General features: G+C 37.5%; 1 protein-coding gene across 1 annotated transcript in view; it reads right to left on the bottom strand.

The window, feature by feature from the left end:
* Positions 1-975: 975 nt before the first annotated feature.
* ZNF804A (zinc finger protein 804A) overlaps positions 976-20,430 on the bottom strand; it is a 281,510-nt gene continuing 262,055 nt past the window's right edge. The window contains exons 3-4 of the mRNA XM_027590087.2: positions 6,879-7,009; positions 976-4,622 (exon numbers count right to left, since the gene is read on the bottom strand). Coding sequence (XP_027445888.1) covers positions 1,379-4,622; positions 6,879-7,009 — 3,375 coding nt within the window. The 3' untranslated portion in view covers positions 976-1,378. The remainder of the gene's footprint in view (positions 4,623-6,878; positions 7,010-20,430) is intronic.

The following is a 20,430-nucleotide window of genomic DNA, read 5'->3' as shown; positions in this document are numbered from 1 at the left end:
GAACCCTCTCTACTAGACACATAGACTTTGTCTTACCAAGTGGCATGGACTGGGGTACATACATATTGGAAAGCATCCATATTGGAAGAGTGTGATGTTCCTAGCTTTCTACGGAATAATTATACTCTTTAGTACATGTAGAAGCACTTGAGTGAATGATCATGCAGAGGTCATTAAAGATAAAGCAGAATCTGGAAGGGTGATGTGGAAATTTTCTAATTGTTCCCAGGTGATTTGGAAATATGATACAAACATGACTACTAGAAAGATTTGCAGAAGGAAGGGCTATTTATTTACTCTCCTTCCCACTTCCAGATTCTCAGTTGAGAGTATAGCCAGATACAGATTGTGTTAATGCAATTCTGTCCAAGGTGTTATATATGGAGAGTGATTAATTAAACCCATTCCTTAATCCATGCCAATATTATTATATACATATATTTCCTGCATCAATTAAAAATAAGCATGATACATTCGAGAATTTTGACATACAGAAATGTTGTAAGAATTTATATTGGTTATTTGCTATTTCTTGTCTACTAGTGCTGTTGTATAGTTCCTGAAAGAATACTATGTACTTTGCATATTTTTGAGTTATCTCCCCCCCCAACACTAACATTACTTTAACAGAATTTCCATGGTTTATTGTCTAGAGGGTCAGTTGTTCAGGAAATATAGTAAATTCTCAGTATAAGCCTCATTAGAACAAACAGAAAAACAAATGGCCCTGTTATAGTTATTCTGAAGGATGGTATTACAGTTTAAGTATTGATAGAGCTCCAAAGGTATTCTGTTGAGCCTCTGAGGCTCAAAGATGCCAGTGTACAGAAGAAACAATGTAAATCCAAAACCTACTGTTACTATACATTCCCAGGACAGTGAAAACGAACTAAAACAAAGTTTGATTTACTTAAATACTTAACAAAAATTTATTGCAAGAGATATATTTCACTGAATTTACAGTTTCAAGGAACATGGTACAAAACGTAGTGCCATCAGCTTTGTCTAAACATTAAATAGGTGCAAATACACAAAGGTTAAAAAAAAAAACCAAGGAGCATACTTTACAACATAAAATACAGTACTATAAATATATTTTATGTACATTATACATACTCTTAAGACACCATCTTAATATACAGCATATATTGTATTGATTTGCAAACTATCCAGTGCCTTAATAATATTATATATCAGAAACTTAAGAATTTATTTGCATCATTACACCTACAGTAAATGATTTCATATCAGCGAGGCCGTATCTTGGCTAGTTTATTTCCACCATTCAAATAGGGAATTCGTTATCCACGAAGATGAGCGTTTACGCATATAGCAATAGTTTTCACACAAACATTTTCTCTCCCTCGTATGGCGATGACTAGAAGAGGGGCTGTAGTGGGATGACAGTAGGGTGCGGGGAAAGCAGCGAAGGAAAGAGGGCATGGGGTAAAGGTGGGAAAGCCAGATGGCTAGGATGAAGAACTGAAGCTGGGATGATTGGCATCTGAGGAGGAGCAACAAAAGGTGGCTGATTGCCAGGACAAAGCCGTGGTCCGACCGGTCCTACTGAGATCCGAGGTAACGGTGTTCTGGGGAGAGCCGGAGCTTGGGACACAAACTGTTGGTGGGGCTGGAGCACTTTGAAGGTTCCCGCGGCGGCGGCGGCGGCAGCGGCGGCGGCGGCGGCGGCGGCCGCGTGCTGCTGCAGAACAGCGTGGTGGAGAGTGGTTACGGAGGTAGAACATAAGGGCTGTGGCAGAGGCAAAGGCTGCAGAGGTGTGCTAGGCGGTGGGAGGGCCGCTGGAGGAAAAGTAAACTTGACCTTGTTGGCCAGCATGTTGGGCGGCAGGATGTGCTGGTAGACCTCACAGGGCAGGTTTCGGAATTTCTCGGGGTTTTCTATTGGGATCAGTAGTGCCTGTTCTGGTAAAGCTAATGGAGCCAGGATTTGCTCTGTCGTTACAAAGGTGTGACCACTGACGGGGGCTTCCTTGAACGGCAGGGGCGGTTGTGTGTTAAGGATGCCCGAATTAAAACGCAGCCACTCGGTGGATGCCTCATTCACCTTTCCTGGCGGAAGGGCCTCGGCCAGTTCGTAATGGCAGAGGTATGATTTCGGCTGTGACTGCCTCAAGCTCCTCTCAGGATTAGGCACCTTGAGAGGAATTTGCTTCTCGTGAATATTTATATCCTCACTTCTTTCTTGGCGTCCCAGCAAGGCATTGTCCGTTTCTTCTTCCGTCGGGGCACTGGCTGCGTGGCCAGATGCGGCGTGTTCTTGGGAAATGTCTGCCGCTTCCCCGGAAGTGGCCGCCATCACCGAATGCTCAGCCTCGCCCCGGGCTTCAGGAGCAAGGGGACTGCCCAGGTGCAAGGTGTGCTTGTCTTCCGCCTGATCCGCTGGGTCGGAGTTCCTCTCCGCATTCGCAATTTCCTGTGCCTTTATTTCCCCGTTTTTGTCCTTACTTACTAACTCATCCTGGTGACCTAAGGAAGAATTGCCTTTCCTGGGATAATGGGTGTTGTCTTTGAGTTCAAAAGCTTGAGGTCCGATGTGGAATCTGCTTCTTTTTCTCCTCCGTTTCCTTTTAGGCTTGCAGGGAGCGGAAGCCCGGGGCGGTCTCAGAAATTCCTCTGGTATATAATTCTGTCGATTTAAGCTTTCGTCTGAAGAGTAAGAACATGAATGTTGTCTGCGTTTTCGATGGGATCTTTCTGATTCGTTAATGAGAGAATTGTAACCTCTTTTAACAGCCTGGTTCTGACTCAGGCAGCTCATGTCGTTTTGAAGAGCTAGGCATCTGTGATCCTGACTACAGCTGGCCATTTTAACTTTCCAACTACAGTAAGTTCTGGAGTAAGTTAAATTAGGTTTCCCAGAATGTAGCATTGTTGGATTGGATTGTTCACTTAAAACAACTGAGTTCTTTGTACAGTGATTTTTAGAACTGATAGCATCATTACTATCATATTCAGTGTTCTGGGCTTTACACATTTCTTCATTTTCACTTAAGCATATGGACGACGATTTGGGCCTTTTGTCAGGTAGCTGATGTGAGTCCAGTAATTGCTCTGCAGCTAGACACCGCTTTTCTGAAATTGTTTCCAGTAGATTTTTCCTAGTTATATCAGTGTAACAATTTTCTGATTCCATTTTGAAGCGAATTTCTGGTTCTTTGGTTTTCTCCCCATGGTGATGCTGACATAACTTTTTTCTTTTTTTCTTCCTTCTACTTTTATGGAACCAGTGTTCATGAGTATCTTTCAACCTTATTTTGTTATATTTCTCATCTAGAGTGTCCTGTTTCACTTGATTTTTAGTCAAATTGTATTTTTTTGTTCTTCTGATCCTACAGGAAATATTTCTATTCCTCTGACCCACAGTCTCATTTTTTCCAGAATTACAGTTATTGGAGGGAGTATCAGCAACCAAAAGAGGAGTGACTTGGGTGCATTCATTTCTGCTACCTCCAGTGTCATAATCAGTGAGTCCTGCAAGAGAGGTGTTCTTGCATTCTGAAACTGGTCTCTTGCAAATGTCTTCTCCCCTCTGCTGAAAAGAAAGATCATTTAAGGGCAGCTTATTTTTATCTAGATGGTTGTTTAATTTAGCTGCCTTGAAGTCAAAACAGAGAGGATTACAGCTATAGGAAATTGATGGTTGTGTAGTTGTGTAAATCAGCATTTCTGATGGCCACTGAAGGATTGTGGATCCATCTTTGTTAAGTACAGGTACAAATGGCTCACATGGTCTCTTAGATAAATCTGTTTTTTTATGTAAGGTTATATTTTCCTCTTCAGAATGTGAAGGGGCCAACCTCTCAGGACCATAATTTTTATTTGCAGTTTCAACTGTAGATGCATCACTGTCCTTAACATTTTCCTCTGTGGTAGTTTGCAAAGATAAGCAATCATTAGCGAAATCAAGAACTGTGGATTTATTTCCTAACAATTCAGAACTGTTATCACTCCTAGGTATGTCTTCATTAATAATAACATCTTCCAGTGGTATTTGATCTAATGGGACTGAATTTTGGCAATCTGCATCGGAAGATAAAGGGAGTTGAAACTGGCAAAATGAGGGTAATAGAAATGTATCTTTTTCACTAATAAATTCTTTCATCTCTTGAGTGTGAGCAGTTTCTTTGTCAGTGCACATTCCTTCTGGTGGATGAAAAGAGTTAGCTTTCTCCTCAGAACTCAAAAGCACATCTGTTGGTGAAGATAGTTGAAGATGACAAGCACCAGGGACAAATCTACTTTTTCTGCTAAATCCTTTTTCCACAGAGGCATCATCATTGTATTCGGAGAAGGCTGCAGCTGAAGACTCCAGCTTCACGGATGCTTTCTTTGGAAATGCAAAAGAAAAGCCAATTTTGTGTCTGTGAATTCCTTGGGCTTGGTCCCCAAGTTGGTTATTTTTTGCTGTATAATTATTTGCACTTTCTGGATCTGCAGCAACAGTGGTAACATCTCTAGTATTCTTTTCACTGTGAATCAAAGTATATTTGAAATCTTCCTGGTTATTAACTGAATCCACAACAACTCTTTGGGAAATTTCATTACAATTTTCTTTCACAGTAACAGTTGTTGACTTGAACATGGGGCCACTTCCAGGAGCACTACAAAAAGAAAAGTGTATATTAGGTAGGACGCTTTTGAGGAAAAATGTTCAAACATTTATATTTTAGAAATGTCATCATAAGATTTCTTTTTCAAATTTTAAAATCTTCATAAGAGAATTACTTTCATATAGTATAGTTCCCTTCCATAGTGCTACAGCTGCATTTAGTTATTGGTTATTGTTTGGGATAAGTTGGTCATACTCTCTTGAAGTTACTTTTACAGCTATCAACAGCAGTGCCAGGGACACTCCTGTGTTCTCAACCAGTTCTTCCTGACCAAGATTCTTTAGACTCATGGCTTCTTCAGTGGTATTTTGGAGTACTGTAGAATCGCTAAAATAAAATTATTTAAATTCACAAATACTTAATATCATTAATACTATGTGGGGAATATGAAGAAAGTTTTAAAAAAATTATGACTTCAGAAGGGCTGGGAATTCAGTTCAATAATTCAATTCAGCCAATGCTCACTGAGAGTCTACCCCAGGCAAAGAGGAATGTTGCAATGCAAAATTAAGTAAGAGATACTAACTTTAGAACTTCTTTTAGACTTGCTGTTCTTAATATTTGAAAATTACCCTGAAGTTATAAATAATATCATAATATACAGTAAGTATAGGACAAAAGACTATTTACTTAAGATGTAATTTCTGTTTATTTGGCATTGCAGTACACCATAAATAGTGGGTTCTTAATAAAAAGAACTATACTGTCTGCCACATAAACAAGGAGCTACCTAAATGTCATCTTTACCAGAACAGAATCATGCTGTGCAGAATTTTCCATTCTATTAAATTTAGTTTCTTAGAAGTTATAAATGCCCCCTAATTTTTTAGTTGAATATTTTCTTTATGTAATCTGTAACACAATCGGCCATTTCACTGCCATATTTGATATTAAGAAACAATAATACTTCTTATTTTGCACATCTTTAGAGGCCCCAAATTAATGGGAAAATTGTGTACCATGAAATATGTACTGTTATTGAAGAAAGTAATTTAGATAAGAAGTTTTTCTTTTTTTCTTTTTTTTAAAGATTTTATTTATCTATTTGAGAGAGAGAGTACAAGCAGGGGGAGCAGCAGAGGGAGAGGGAGAAGCAGACTCCCCGCTGAACAGGGAGCTCAATGTGGGGTTCATCCTGGGACCCTGGGATCATGACCTGAGCTGAAGGCAGATGCTTAACCGACTGAGTCACCCAGGCGCCCCAGTTTTGCTTCTTCTTGTGCATATCTTATTATTAACTCTAGTTTTCTCATTGTGTTAGAATTTACATTTGCAAATGCTACTTTCAGACATTAAATTGCACAGGCCCTATGATTCTCTATAACATTAACTTGCACTTGTATAATTTTTCACTTATTACCACAGAGAGTAAAAATATCTGGTTGGTATGATTGAATAGCAGTTGTGTTTGTTTTTAGCAGTTCCCTAGAGGATTCAAAATACATTTAAATTTTCCCTTGATTTTTCCAAACTTGACACCCCAAAGAATTTTATGATATAGCAATATATTCCCTACCTCTATATCCAGTATAAAACAGATTTGCTATAAAATAGTTTCATTTTAAACAATAATAAAAGAGGCCTGTTTATTTTGGGTTAGGTGGAGAGAACACTCTAAAAAGTTGTCTTCTTTTTGGAACAGTTTCCTGGCCTGAATTATAAATTCTGTATTGTAACACTGTGACTGTTCACTGTTAGAAGCAGGTCAAAGTGTGAGATCTTTGAACTTCTAACAGTTGTTACTGTTTACTCACAGTGAAATTAATTTTGACTTGCCTCTAAAGTTCATAGGGTCTTTCTAACCTTTATTTTTTTTTATAAAAGATACTTTCAAATAAAAGTTCTCCAAATTTTCAATTAAAAATTAGTTCCTCTTAAAACTCCTTTTTTAACAAAGGTCATGAGATGGTGCTTTGTTCTCTTCTTCAATCGAATATTTTGAATTTCCACTGAGGAACAGAATGGCTTTCAGCCAAGTGTAAATAGCAGAGTAATTTGAAATTAATTTTTTAGAAAAGTAAAATTATAGGAATATTGGCTTTATATTGAAATGTGCATTAAACAGGTCTTTGCATAAAATTCAAATTCAAATTACTGTCTGCAGCCCACAGAAAGCCATGAAAATGTGAGTCTCTTATTCTGGGTACAGAAATAAATAGAATTATGCCCTTTATTTCTATGTCCTTTTTTTTTTTTTTTTTTGGTCATTATGTTTTAAGAAAACTTAAGATTTCATTGCACACTCACCACACAGTTTCCTTTCTTAGCTCGGCCAGCTTGTGCAGGCGTTGGAGTGCCTTTTCCTGTTTTCTTTCATCTTTCCTGGATTTAGATGCTACATTTCGAGCAAATTCCCTTTGTTTCAGTTCTTTGAGCCTCTGTTAAGAAATATGGAAATGATTAATAGTATTTGGCTCTTTGGCAATGTTAAAGTTACTATTATTATTGTGGGAATTTTCCAGTACATTATCTTTGACCTCATCTAAGGAAAATACATTTGTGACAATTCACTTCTAGTAAAAATATTTTTTGTATCTTTGACTTGTGAAAATGCCAAGGCATGTTATTACATTAAGGGTATAGCTAAGCCTTAGCTAAATTGAAATTGAAAACTTTCATCTCTGCTTACGGATTCTTCTGCCAAGGTTCTCTGGTTAATTCACATCAAACTGTTGGCGTCTAATAAACCCCTAATTTTCAAACAAATTTAATGAGCTTGTATATTTCAGTTATATATAATAAATTTCATCATTTTGATGCACTGTATATTAGAAAGGTATCTGGGTCTCTTCATATTTTCTAAGAAGAGTAAATGTTTTATGTTAATCCATAAGGCAAATAACCTCCATTAATGTGATTTAGAACAATCCTTCCCCTCAAATATCAAGCACATTCCCCAAATAATTCAAGATCTGGGAAGAAAAGTGATAGTGCTTTTTAGAGATTCTTTTTACATTGGGCATATTTTTCATCTGTATTAAAGGAGCTCATTTTTGGGGTTGAAAAAGTTTTGACCAAAGAAAGAGAATGTCAACTTGAATAGAATTGATAAATAGCCATGTATGTGGCATGCTTTAAGAAAAACCAAAGTGGTCCCATGTCCCAAATATTTTCAATATAGTCTTCTACAGAGAGAGTATGTTAAAAATAATTAAAGTACTATTTTTTTCTCATGAAGGCTCATGGTGTTATGCATTTGTGATATGTCAGAGTCTTCGAGTAGGACTCCTAAGAGAATAAAGCATACACTAATCACATTTTTATGAAATGATTGAATAAAGTCTTAATAAATGCCTTATACATATATACTGGTGTATGCCAGGAGGTTAGAACAATGCCTGGTATATAAAATACCTGTTCAATAAATAGCTGTTGATTTATATGTGAATCACTTAGACCCTCCAAATTAGTAAATTTCTCACCTCAAAAACAGTTGGTCATACTGAGGAAATAATGTCAGACTCCTGGTGATCCTGAATTACATCTACTTAATTTCACCTACATAAGACCATAGCTTAAGCTTCAAATAATATCTAATATTTTAATTGATGGGATTTATATAAGGTTTGTATATATACATATATAAATTATTCCAGAATAAAGAATAATTATTTTAAAATAATATAGGATATGATCATAAAAAAGATCTAGATTTAGAGTATAATAGGGCAAGAAAGTTTTAGCTCTAAATTTTAGGTATTCATAATCTTGGTCACCTCTATTTCCTAAAACTTTGAAGTCATATCAGGCCTTATTCAACAGACAGTTATTGAGCACTGGTGACAGTCACTCTGTTAAAATGGCTAGGATTTTAAAAATGATTAAACAAAATGTCTTTACCTTTATATGGCTTGTGTCTGTGTGTCTGTGAGTATGTGAGTAAGTGTATGTGAGTGTGTATATGCATTTTGCAGAAATAAGAGAACACACACAGGAAGAGATAATAGCAATCATTGATTGAGGTATTTTTATTGTGCAATGTAAGAACAGAAGAGGGGTGCCCAAAAAATCCCAAGAAGGTTACCTGGGAAAAGTGACATCTGATTTGAATCTTCAAGGGTATAAAAAAACATGAAGAAGAAGGGTTGGATGTTGGAGGTGAGAGATTATTTCAGGGAAATTTTGTGTAAATGTAGAAATAGGAGCTTGCGTATTCTAAAAAAAAAAAAATGCAGGTAAAGAGAAGTATGGTTAAAGCAGATTGTATGTGTAGAGGTGATGAGAACTGATGAATTACAGGGTCTAACCAAACCAAACCGGTCTATCACATTATGAAATGTGCCTGGAGGAAACACTGAAGGATTTTAAACAATGCAATGCTACAATGGGATTTTCATTTTATCAAGAATCATTCGGGATCAGTATGCATGAAATTTTGCATGGAACAAGATTGAAGACAAGGAGATGCATAGGTAGGATACGACAGTGGTCTAGGTAAGAAACACTAAGAACCTTTTATAAGGCAGTTGCAGTAGGGAGAAAAAGCAGAATTGGTGACTTATTTGATGTGCATAATTGAGTGGCCTAAAGGATATTACCTTTACCGAGAAATACTACCTGCCATTGTAAGAAAGAGGCATTCAATCAAGAGAGGGTTTGGCCCTAGGAAGAGGATGTTAACAGAATTTGAAAGAAAATAGAAGCTAAATTCTCTAAAATAAACATTTAAAAGACTCAAAGTGCCAATGAAATAAAGCAAAAAAAAAAGTTGAAATATCAATGTAAAAATTAATGTTCAAAAAATTTTTAACTCTTATTTATAAATAATGATATTTTAACAAATTGAGACAATTTATTTCCTACAAGATCCTTTGGGAGATGACAGATGACAAGAAAGTTAGACTTGACTATTTTTAATAAAATCTTTAGTATATAAATTAATTTATATTATATATATGAATATATAATAGTAAGTTAAAAATATAATGTTTCTAACAAAAAGCAAAGCTTTTCTAAAGGAAGTATATGAAATGCCAAGAATTTCACTATTTACTGTTTCAAATTAACCATTATGATTTGAATTACCTGTTTCCATTGACGTAGTAGTTAAAGATCAAGGAGTCCATCAATTACCAGATGCCAGTACAGTTGTGTTTCCTGTGAATAAGTGAGTGATTGACATGGCTGGAATAAGACTCTAGATGCGCATTTAGAGAACTGTGTATATTTAGAATGTATACGTTGCTTTAGTGTTGTAGGGGTTGTCAAGAAGCACCAAGCTACTCTGCTCTATGGTTTTCAAGCTGTGCTTTTAGGTTGGGCTGACTTGGCTGCGATGCATATATCCATTTATCTCTCAGCAAGTATTAATTGAGTGTACATTATGTGTCAGCTGTTACCTAAGCACGGTTGATACATCTGTGACACGGAAGAGAAAAAGCCTGTTTGTTTCTTGAAATGTTCGTGAGAGTTGAGAAAGACAGACATTAAGATGTATATAAATAATTTAGTTGTATACTTTGGGAGATAGTGAAAATTTTGGTGGAAGAAAAACAGAGTGCATGCAGCAAGGAGAAGGTACCAACTTCAAATACAGTGATTAGGGAAGGGTTTCCATTAGGTGACTTTTCTGTTTCTGTTTTACAATGACCATAAACTTAATAGCTTAAAGCAGCACAGATTTATTATCTCACGGCTTCTGAAGGGCAGTAGGCTTATACTTTGCTCAATCAAGCTGTTGGTCAGGCTGCATTCTCATCTGCAGGCTTGGAAAAAATCATCTGCCAAGCTCCTGGAAGTCATTGGTAGAATTCATTTCCTTGTGGTGGTAGGACTGAGAGCCCTGGCTCCCGACCACCTGACAGCCAGAGCCACTCTCAGCAATTGGAGCTGACAGCAGTTTCTTGTCCCATGACCCACTTAGAAGTCATCTTACAACATGGCAGTTTCTTCACCATCAGCAAGGAAGAGTCTCCATTCTGCTGAGACTGAGTCTTCTATAACACAATCTATATAAAGCAACCTAACTAATGGAGTGATATCCTATTGCTTTTTTCCTATTTTATCAGTTAGAAGCAAATCACAGTTTCTATCCACATTCAAGGGAAGACTAACTGGGGGTCGACTCAGGGTGTGTCCCCCATAGAATTTGTGTCTCCCCATTGACAAAGTGCTATTTGAGTAAAGACTGTGCTCTACTCACACAGAACAGTCAGAGTAAAAGGAGTAGTGAATTGCAGGTTATTTTGTTTTGATTACTGCTCTTAGCTGCATGTTAGTGCTGATGTTCCTTAGCTGCAAGTTTATAAGGGGCAGGGAAAAGAATGATCTGAACCACAACACTAGGCAAGTGACAGATGATAGAGGAGGAGAAAACTCAGGTCTAGTTTCCAGATAGTTCTGCACTATATGCAGGCACCGCCCAGAAGTGGACAGTGCAGCACTCCAGCCTTTTTCTGGGACATTCCTCAAGGACAGTGATGAAAGGAAATCCTCCCAGTGGACAGACTTTGGATCAGTGAACCTTGTTGTTCATTTTGCTTGGGAGGAGAAATGGCCAGAAGAGATACACTGATTCATGGGCTGTGGCCTATGGGTTGGCTGGATGGTGAGAAACCTGGAAGGAACATAATGGGAAAATTAGTGACAAGGAGGTCTGGGGAAGAGGTATGTGGCTGGATCTTTCTGAGTGGTCTAAAAACTTGAAGATATTTGTGTCCTGTGTGAATGCTCCACAAACGGTCACCTCAGCCGAAGAGCATTTTTATATTAATGTAGAAAGGCTAACCTGTTCTGTGGATACCAGACAGCCTCTTTCCTCAGCCTCCCCTGTCACTGCCCAATGAGGTCATGAACAAAGTGACCATGGGGGCAGGGATGGCGGTTATACATGGGCTCAGCAACATGGACTTCCACTCGTCAAGGACGACTGGCTATAGCTACTGCCGAGTGCCCGACCTGCCAGCAACAGAAGGCAGTACTTAGCCAAAACAAATGAACAAAGAACACAAAACAGAAACATACTCATAAATACAGAGCACAGACTAGTTGTTACCAGAGGGGAGGTGGATGAGATAATGGGTAACACAGGTAAAGGAGATTAAAAGGTACAAACTTGCACTTATAAAATAAATTAGGTCACGAAGGTATAAGGCCAGCAGAGGGAATATTGTCAACACTATTGTAATAACTTTGGTGACAGATAGTAACTAGACTTATCATGGTGATCATTTTATAATGTCGAATCATTATGTCGTATACCTGAAACTAATATGATATTGAATGCCGACTTCAATTAAAAATTTTAAAAGATAAACAAAAAGTGGAAACAAAACAAATAAAAAACAGCGAGCCCTCAATATGGCACCATTCCCAGGGGTGGTCAGCCAGTTCCCTGGTGGCAGGTTGATTAAATTGGGACAGCTTTCTTTTGAAAATGACAGTGTTTTGTTCTTCCTAGAGTACATGCTTCCTCTAGATATGGACCTGTACATTCCATGTAATGCTTCTGCCAAAACTATTGTCCATGGGCTAACAGAATGCCTTATTTACCATCACAGTATTCCACCCAGCATTGTTTTTGATCAAGGAATTCACCTCACAGCAAATGAAGTGTGACAATGGGCCTATGTTCATATAATTCACTGGTTTTATTGTGTTCCCCACTGTCCTGAAGTAGCTGGTTTGATGGAATGGTGCAATGGCCTTTTGAAGACTCAGTGACAGCTCTAGCTGGGTGGCAATCCCTTGTAGGACTGGAGCACCATCATCTAGGAGGTTATATATGCTCTGAATCAGTGTCCAACATATGGTGCTATTTCTCCCATAACCAGATTGAAAGGTTAAAATTCAAGGGATACACATAGGGATGGCACCACTCAATATTATCACGAGTAACCTACTAGCAAATGTTTTGCTTCCTGTACACAAAACCTTATGTTCTGCTGGCCTAGAAGTCTTAGTTCCAAATGGAGGCATAATTCCACCAGGAGACACATCAATGATTCCACTGAACTGGAAGTTCAATCTACTACATTGTGACTTTGGACTCCTTAAGCTGCTGAATCAACAGGCAAAGAAGGAAGTTGATGGGCTGGATGAGATGATATGTCTTGTTCATCAAGGGCAAATGGACTGCTGCTCCACAATGAAGGTAAGGAAAATTATGTCTGGAATACAGGCGACCCTTTTTGATGTCTCCTAGAATTGCCATGTCCTATGATTAGAGTCAATGGAAAGCTACAACAACCCAGTTCAGGCAAGATTATTCATAGCCCACACCCTTTAGGAATGAAAATTTGGGTCACTTCACAAGAGAAAGAACAGCAAGCAGCTGATGTGCTTTCTGAGGGCAAAGGGAGTAGGTGGTGGAAGAAGGCAGATATAAATACCAACAACAACCATGTGACTAGCTACAGAAATGAGGACTATAATTGTCATGGGCATTTCTTCCACATTTTATTATGGATATGAATATATATATATATTATGAATATTTATGAATATATATAACCTTTATTTTCTTCCCTCCTTTATCCTCTTATTATATAAATAAGATGTATCAAATTTATATCATAGTATTTAAATGTTAACTTTACATCATAGTATTAAAGTTCCAGGGTATCAAGGAGAAGAGTGAACACCACCCAACCACTTTGCATCCTCTTCTGAGGAGTGAATGTGTTTTAGGTTGTAGGCAGCATAGTTGTATCATGTTATGAAGCATATGACCTGTTATTACCTTTATGTGGAGATTCACTATAGTTTAAAGTGTGCGTATGGGTGAGAAGTTGACAAGGAGCGGACTTGTGATGGTTAACTGTATGTGTCAACCTGGCTAGGCCATAATATTTGGTCAACTATTTGGTCAATATTTGGTCAAAGCCAAGTATTTGGTCAAATGTCCTGATGTCACTGCGAAAGAACTTTTTGAATAAGATTAATGTTTAAATCAGATGAGTAATCAGATTTACTCATTAAATCCTGGGAAAGCAGATTACCTTCCATAATTCATGCAATCAGTGGTAGGCCTTACAAGCTAAGACTAAAGTCCCTGGGGATGAAAGAATACCTCCAGACAGCCTTTGGACTTGAGACTGTAACATCAACTCTTTCCTGATTTTCCAGGCTGGTGGTCTGCCCTGCCAACTTTGGACTTGTCAGGCCCACAATTGTGTGAGCAAATTCTTTAAAATTTCTCCTTGTCATCTGTCTATCATCTCTCTCTCCATCCACATATGAAAGGTAAATGCACACATAGTTCTGTTTCTCTGGAGAACCCTGATTAATACAGTTTTTCACCAGAGAATGGGTAGTCTGTGGTAAACCTTGCAAATTGCCTTCACTTTATTAATTATAACCTTCTACTTCTCATTATTAACAGAATTCCAATTTGGGGGCTAAGAAAAGTACTCAACTAAAATAGTTAAAATCCCAACCTCCTTTGTAAATAAGAGTGGAAAAGTGATACATGCCTCACTAACTGATGAATTTTAAGTAAATATCTCTGAGGAGGACGTCCCTGGAAAAAAAAAATTAAAAAGGAAAGTCTCATTAGGAGAAAAGTTCCCTTTCTGGTTTTTTGGGTTTTTTTAAACCCTGTCATTTGCTTCCTGCTCATGTGTAATTGTGAGTCTAAGATGGGCAGCAGCCATCTTTCAGGTGTGAGGCTATCAGCTTGGCAGAGAAGGTCTAGATGCCAAAGACAGCAGAGCAAAAAAACAAAAAGATTCCTGTTCCCTAATAGCATCATTGAATTACTAGGACTGATTCCTTATGTAGTTTTGGATTAAAAAAAAAAAATCCAACTTATTTGAGTTTTCTCTTAACTGCAGCTGAATATAATCTTAAATACTCATTGTGTGACTGGATAATTCACTTCATATTCTTAGACCTTTGCCTCTACGGATGAAGATGCTGATGATATCTAAAGTTCTTTCCAGTTTTTACACTCTAAAATCAATGTTTTCAATGCCATCATTTATGCTGGATTTAGATGATAGTAAATAATTGGTATAGTTAGAATAATAATAAGAATTACCTTGTTAGGTGGTTTCCCTTCTACAAGTAAATCCATTACTGCTTTGAATTGTTCCAATACTGCTGTTCCTAGTTTTGGATTTCTTAGTAAGTTAATATATCACCCACTATTAGTGTTTCCACAAGCTAAAAATTTCTTTTGAATTCCCAAGAGTTGTTTCTACCAAGAACTATTTTCAATGGCTTTTGAAAAACTGAGTATGATTTCTATCTTACATAGAAGTGATACCCTCAAAGAATTACAACTCAATCACCATCCCTACTTCCTGAATCAATTTGGCTCTTTTGGAAGACACTATGCAGTGGGTACTATTAGAATATTAGCAAATAAATTTCTTCAGAGAAGGTTAAGATATTCAAACGAATGGTATCACACTTCATTGTGTAATTTCCTTCTAGTCATTATTTAATCAATGGCATTATGCTGAGTGAACCTGTGGAAGACTTTTTTAAAATTTCTTTTCCCATTACTATCATGAGTGTGTATCATTTGGACATTTTTCATGGCAGCATTAAAAGCATCTAATCTCTTAATGGCATATCAGATCTGAACAATATCTTTCCCTAAGGCCTCTCATTCTTTAGATTCCATTAACTCAAGTTTCTCTTTGTGGACAAAAACTCATTCTAGTTCTAATATAAAAGTCTTTGTAATCTGTATGTGTTCTGTCTAAAACCGATTTTCCAACCATTCAGTTCATTTTCTTAAGTGCTGGATCAGAAGTGTCTTGTGCATTGTAAGTGCTCATGAATGCTTGTCAAATTGAATTGGCACAGGATGGCAGTGATTAATTTCCTCATATAATAGGAAGCTTTGAAAATTTACTAACAAAATCTCAATAAGATCTTTGGTAGTACAAGGGAAGCAATGGAAACTCTGGTATAAAAAATATTGACACATTTAAAAATACACAAACAACTTGAGGGACCTGAAATTGAACAATAGTAAAAAATTATGGTTTGATTTTAAAAGGAAATATTATGCAGCTATTACCAAGAAGAATTATAAAATATTAGGAGTATTGTTGTATTAGTTCTTTTTTAAAAATAGCATGCTAATAATTTATAATATAATCAAATGTATCTGTATCTATAGAGTAAAAATTCCAGAAAATATGCAACATGTTGATATTTCTCTTTGTAGCATAAAATCAGAAGAACTGTACTTTTATTTTCCACTATATGGTATTTTTCCATTTTTTTCCTTAGTAGTATGTTTTACTTTTACTTTGAGAAGAGATTTTTAAATTTAAATTTGAAATATTAAAATCAGATATATTTAAAAATTGAAAAAAAATTGCCATTATGTGGATCCTCTCATCATATACTCATATCTATGGTCTAATAAATAACTGAATTGTTCCAAATATTTCTATGCTCTCTCAACATGCACAAGTAAATCAGTATAACCCCCCAAAAAGGACAAATTCAAACTCGTGAATTTTTATGTACATAATTTTTAAAAATATGAAAATATTTGTGGATTAATATTTTTATCATCTCTTTGGTATAAATATAGTAGAAAATAATATATAGGGACAATAGTCAAAATCTGTGGGAAATACATTATACTACAGAGATAGAGATACATCTTTTACTCTTTCTCTCTCTCTCAAAAGTATTTATATATGTAATTGTAAGTGACTTATCACTTCGCATATAATGAAGAAATTATGAGTGAAGGATCAGCAAACATATTCTACTCTATGGAGGAATTTACTTTGAAGTAACATTATGGCTATGTTTTTTAGACATGTAATAAAGGCAGAATATCACTTGTGTTATTAGGCAGTTTTGCTTATGACTGAAGATAACTTCTGTTTGGAAAATTGTGTTTGGGCTGAGAAGAATGTGAAGGATTTATTAACACCTGGTAAAAAACTGTCACTGGTGACCTCCCTGAGTGAACACTAGATTTGTCTCTTGTCGGAGCCAGAGAACTCACGGAAGCCTTTTGCAAGAAAGAATAGTGCCTATATGTGAGATATGGCTCACATATCTACCCAATTGATCCCCTCTCTCGGCAACTAAATTGTAATGGAATGCCAAAGAACAGAGCTCCAGAACTGCTGTGGGAATGTGAAGATCACAGCTGGGGAGAAAACACTTGTTATGATATGATGGCCTGTATTTTTTTTTTTTTACTTTTTTTTATTATATTATGTTAATCACCATACATTACACCATTAGTTTTTGTTTTGTTTTGTTTTTTTTACCTTTAAGTTTTTGGTAACATTTTTCTTTCTTTTTTTTTTTATTATGCTATGTTAATCACCATACATTACATCATTAGTTTTTGATGTAGTGTTCCATGATTCATTGTTTGTGTATAACACCCAGTGCCCCATGCCCTCTTTAATACCCATCAGCAGGCTAACCCATCTCCCCACCCCCCTCCCCTCTGGAACCCTCAGTTTGTTTCTCAGAGTCCATAGTCTCTCATGGTTTGGCTCCCCTTCCGATTTCCGCCCCCCTTCAGTTTTCCCTTCCTGCTATCTTGTTTTTGTTTGTTTGTTTGTTTTTAACATATATTGCATTATTTGTTTCAGAGGTACAGGTCTGTGATTCAACAGTCTTACAAAATTCATAGCCCTCACCATAGCACATACTCAGCCCCAGTGTCTATCACCCAGCCACCGCATCCCTCCTACCCCCCCACCACTCCAGCAACCCTCAGTTTGTCTCCTGAGATAAGAATTCCTCATATCAGTGAGGTCATATGATACGTGTCTTTCTCTGATTGACTTATTTCGCTCTGCATACTACCCTCCAGTTCCATCCACGTGGTTGCAAATGGCACAATTTCATTCCTTTTTTGGCTGTATAATATTCCATTGTATATATATACCACATCTTCTTTATCCATTCATCTGTCGATGGACATCTTGGTTCTTTCCATAATTTGGCTATTGTGGACATTGCTGCTATAAACATTGGGGTGCACGTACCCCTTCGGATCCCTACATTGGTATCTTTGGAGTAAATACCCAGTAGTGCAATTGCTGGGTCATAGGGTAGCTCTATTTTCAACTTTTTGAGGAACCTCCATACTGTTTTCCAGAGTGGCTGCACCAGCTTGCATTCCCACCAACCAAAATCTATAGAGAACTTATTAAACTCAAACCCAAAGAACAAATGATCCAATCAAGAAATGGGCAGAAGACATGAACAGACATTTTTCCAAAGAAGACATCCAAATGGCCAATATACACATGAAAAAGTGTTCAACATCGCTCGGCATCAGGGAAATCCAAATCAAAACCTCAATGAGATACCACCTCACACCCGTCAGAATGGCTAAAATTAACAAGTCAGGAAACGACAGATGTTGTCAGGGATGCAGAGAAAGGGGAACCCTCCTACACTGTCGGTGGGAACGGCCTGTACTTTTTTTTTTTTGGTGGTTTAACTAATAAGGATTTCTTTTCTTTTCTTTAAATTTTTTATTGTTATGTTAATCACCATACATTACATCATTAGTTTTGGATGTAGTGTTCCATGATTCATTGTTTGTGCATAACACCCAGTGCTCCATGCAGAACGTGCCCTCTTTAATACCCATCACCAGGCTAACACATCCCCCCACCCTCCTCCCCTCTAGAACCCTCAGTTTGTTTCTCAGAGTCCATAGTCTCTCATGGTTCGTCTCCCCCTCCAATTTTCCCCCCCTTCATTCTTTCCCTCCTGCTATCTTCTTCTTTTTTTTTCTTAACATATATTGCATTATTTGTTTCAGAGGTACAGATCTGTTATTCAACAGTCTTGCAAAATTCACAGCGCTCACCATAGCACATACCCTCCCCCATGTCTATCACCCAGCCACCCCATCCCTCCCACACCACCCCCACTCCAGCAACCCTCAGTTTGTTTCCTGAGATTAAGAATTCCTCATATCAGTGAGGTCATATGATACATGTCTTTCTCTGATTGACTTACTTCGCTCAGCATAACACCCTCCAGTTCCAACCACATTGTTGCAAATGGCAAGATCTCTTTCCTTTTGATGGCTGTATAATATTCCATTGTATATATATACCACATCTTCTTTATCCATTCATCTGTCGATGGACATCTTGGCTTTTTCCACAGCTTGACTATTGTGGACATTGCTGCTATAAACATCGGGGTGCACGTACCCCTTCAGATCCCTACATTTGTGTCTTTGGGGTAAATACCCAGCTGTACAATTGCTGGATCGAACGGTAGCTCTAATTTCAACTGTTTGAGGAACCTCCATACTGTTTTCCAGAGTGGCTGCACCAGCTTGCATTCCCACCAACAGTGTAGGAGGGTTCCCCTTTCTCCGGATCCCCGCCAACATCTGTCATTTCCTGACATATTAATTTTAGCCATTCTGACTGGTGTGGGGTGGTATCTCAATGAGGTTTTGATTTGTATTTCCCTGATGCTGAGCGATGTTGAGCACTTTTTCATGTGTCTGTTGGCCATTTGGATGTCTTCTTTGGAAAAATATCTGCTCATGTCTTCTGCCCATTTCTTGATTGCATTATTCGTTCTTTGGGTGTTGAGTTTGAAAAGTTCTTTATAGACATTTGCAAATATTTTCTCCCATTCTGTCAGTTGTCTTTTGGTTTTGTGATTGTTTCTTTTGCTATGCAAAAGCTTTTTATCTTGATGAAATCCCAATAGTTCATTTTTGCCGTTGCTTCCCTTGCCTTTGGCGGTGTTTCTAGGAAGAAGTTGCTGTGGCTGAGGTCGAAGAGGTTGCTGCCTGTGTTCTCCTTTAGGATTTTGATGGACTCCTGTCTCACATTTAGGTCTTTCAACCATTTGGAGTCTATTTTTGTGTGTGGTGTAAGGAAATGGTCCAGTTTCATTCTTCTGCATGTGGCTGTCCACTTTTCCCAACACCATTTGTTGATTAGACTGTCTTCTTTCCATTGGACATTCTTTCCTGCTTTGTCGAAGATTAGTTGACCATAGAGTTGAGGTTCCATTTCTGGGCTCTCTTTTCTGTTCCATTGATCTATGTGTCTGTTTTTGTGCCAGTACCATACTGTCTTGATGATGACAGCTTTGTAATAGAGCTGGAAGTCTGGAATTGTGATGCCGCCAGCTTTGCCTTTCTTTCTCAACATTCCTCTGGCTATTCAGGGTCTCTCCTGCTTCCATACAAATTTTAGGATTATTTGTTCCATTTCTTTGAAAAAAGTGGATGGTATTTTAATGGGAATTGCATTGAATGTGTAGATTGCTCTAGGTAGCATTGACATCTTCACGATATTTGTTCTTCCAATCCATGAGCATGGAATGTTTTTACATTTGTGTCTTCCTCAATTTCTTTCATGAATATTTTACAGTTTTCTGGGTACAGATCCTTTGCCTCTTTGGTTAGATTTATTCCTAGGTATCTTATGGTTTTGGGTGCAATTGCAAATGGGATCGACTCCTTAATTTCTCTCTCTTCTGTCTTATTGTTAGTGTATAGGAATGCCACTGATTTCTGTGCATTTATTTTATATCCTGCCACTTGACTGAATTCCTGTATGAGTTCTAGCAGTTTTGGGGTGGAGTCTTTTGGGTTTTCCACATAAAGTATCATATTATCTGCAAAGAGTGAGAGTTTGACTTCTTCTTTGCTGATTTGGAGGCCTTTGATGTCTTTTTGTTGTCTGATTGCTGTGGCTAGGACTTCTAATACAATGTTGAATAGCAGTGGTGATAGTGGACATCCCTGCCGTGTTCCTGACCTTAGGGGGAAAGCTCTCATTTTTCCCCATTGATGTGATATTCACTGTAGGTTTTTCATAGATGGCTTTTATGATATTGAGGTATGTACCCTCTATCCCTATACTCTGAA

This window comes from Zalophus californianus, chromosome 3 (assembly GCF_009762305.2).
Source record: "Zalophus californianus isolate mZalCal1 chromosome 3, mZalCal1.pri.v2, whole genome shotgun sequence".
NCBI lineage: Eukaryota > Metazoa > Chordata > Mammalia > Carnivora > Otariidae > Zalophus > Zalophus californianus.
This window is presented reverse-complemented; position numbering and strand designations above follow the sequence as displayed.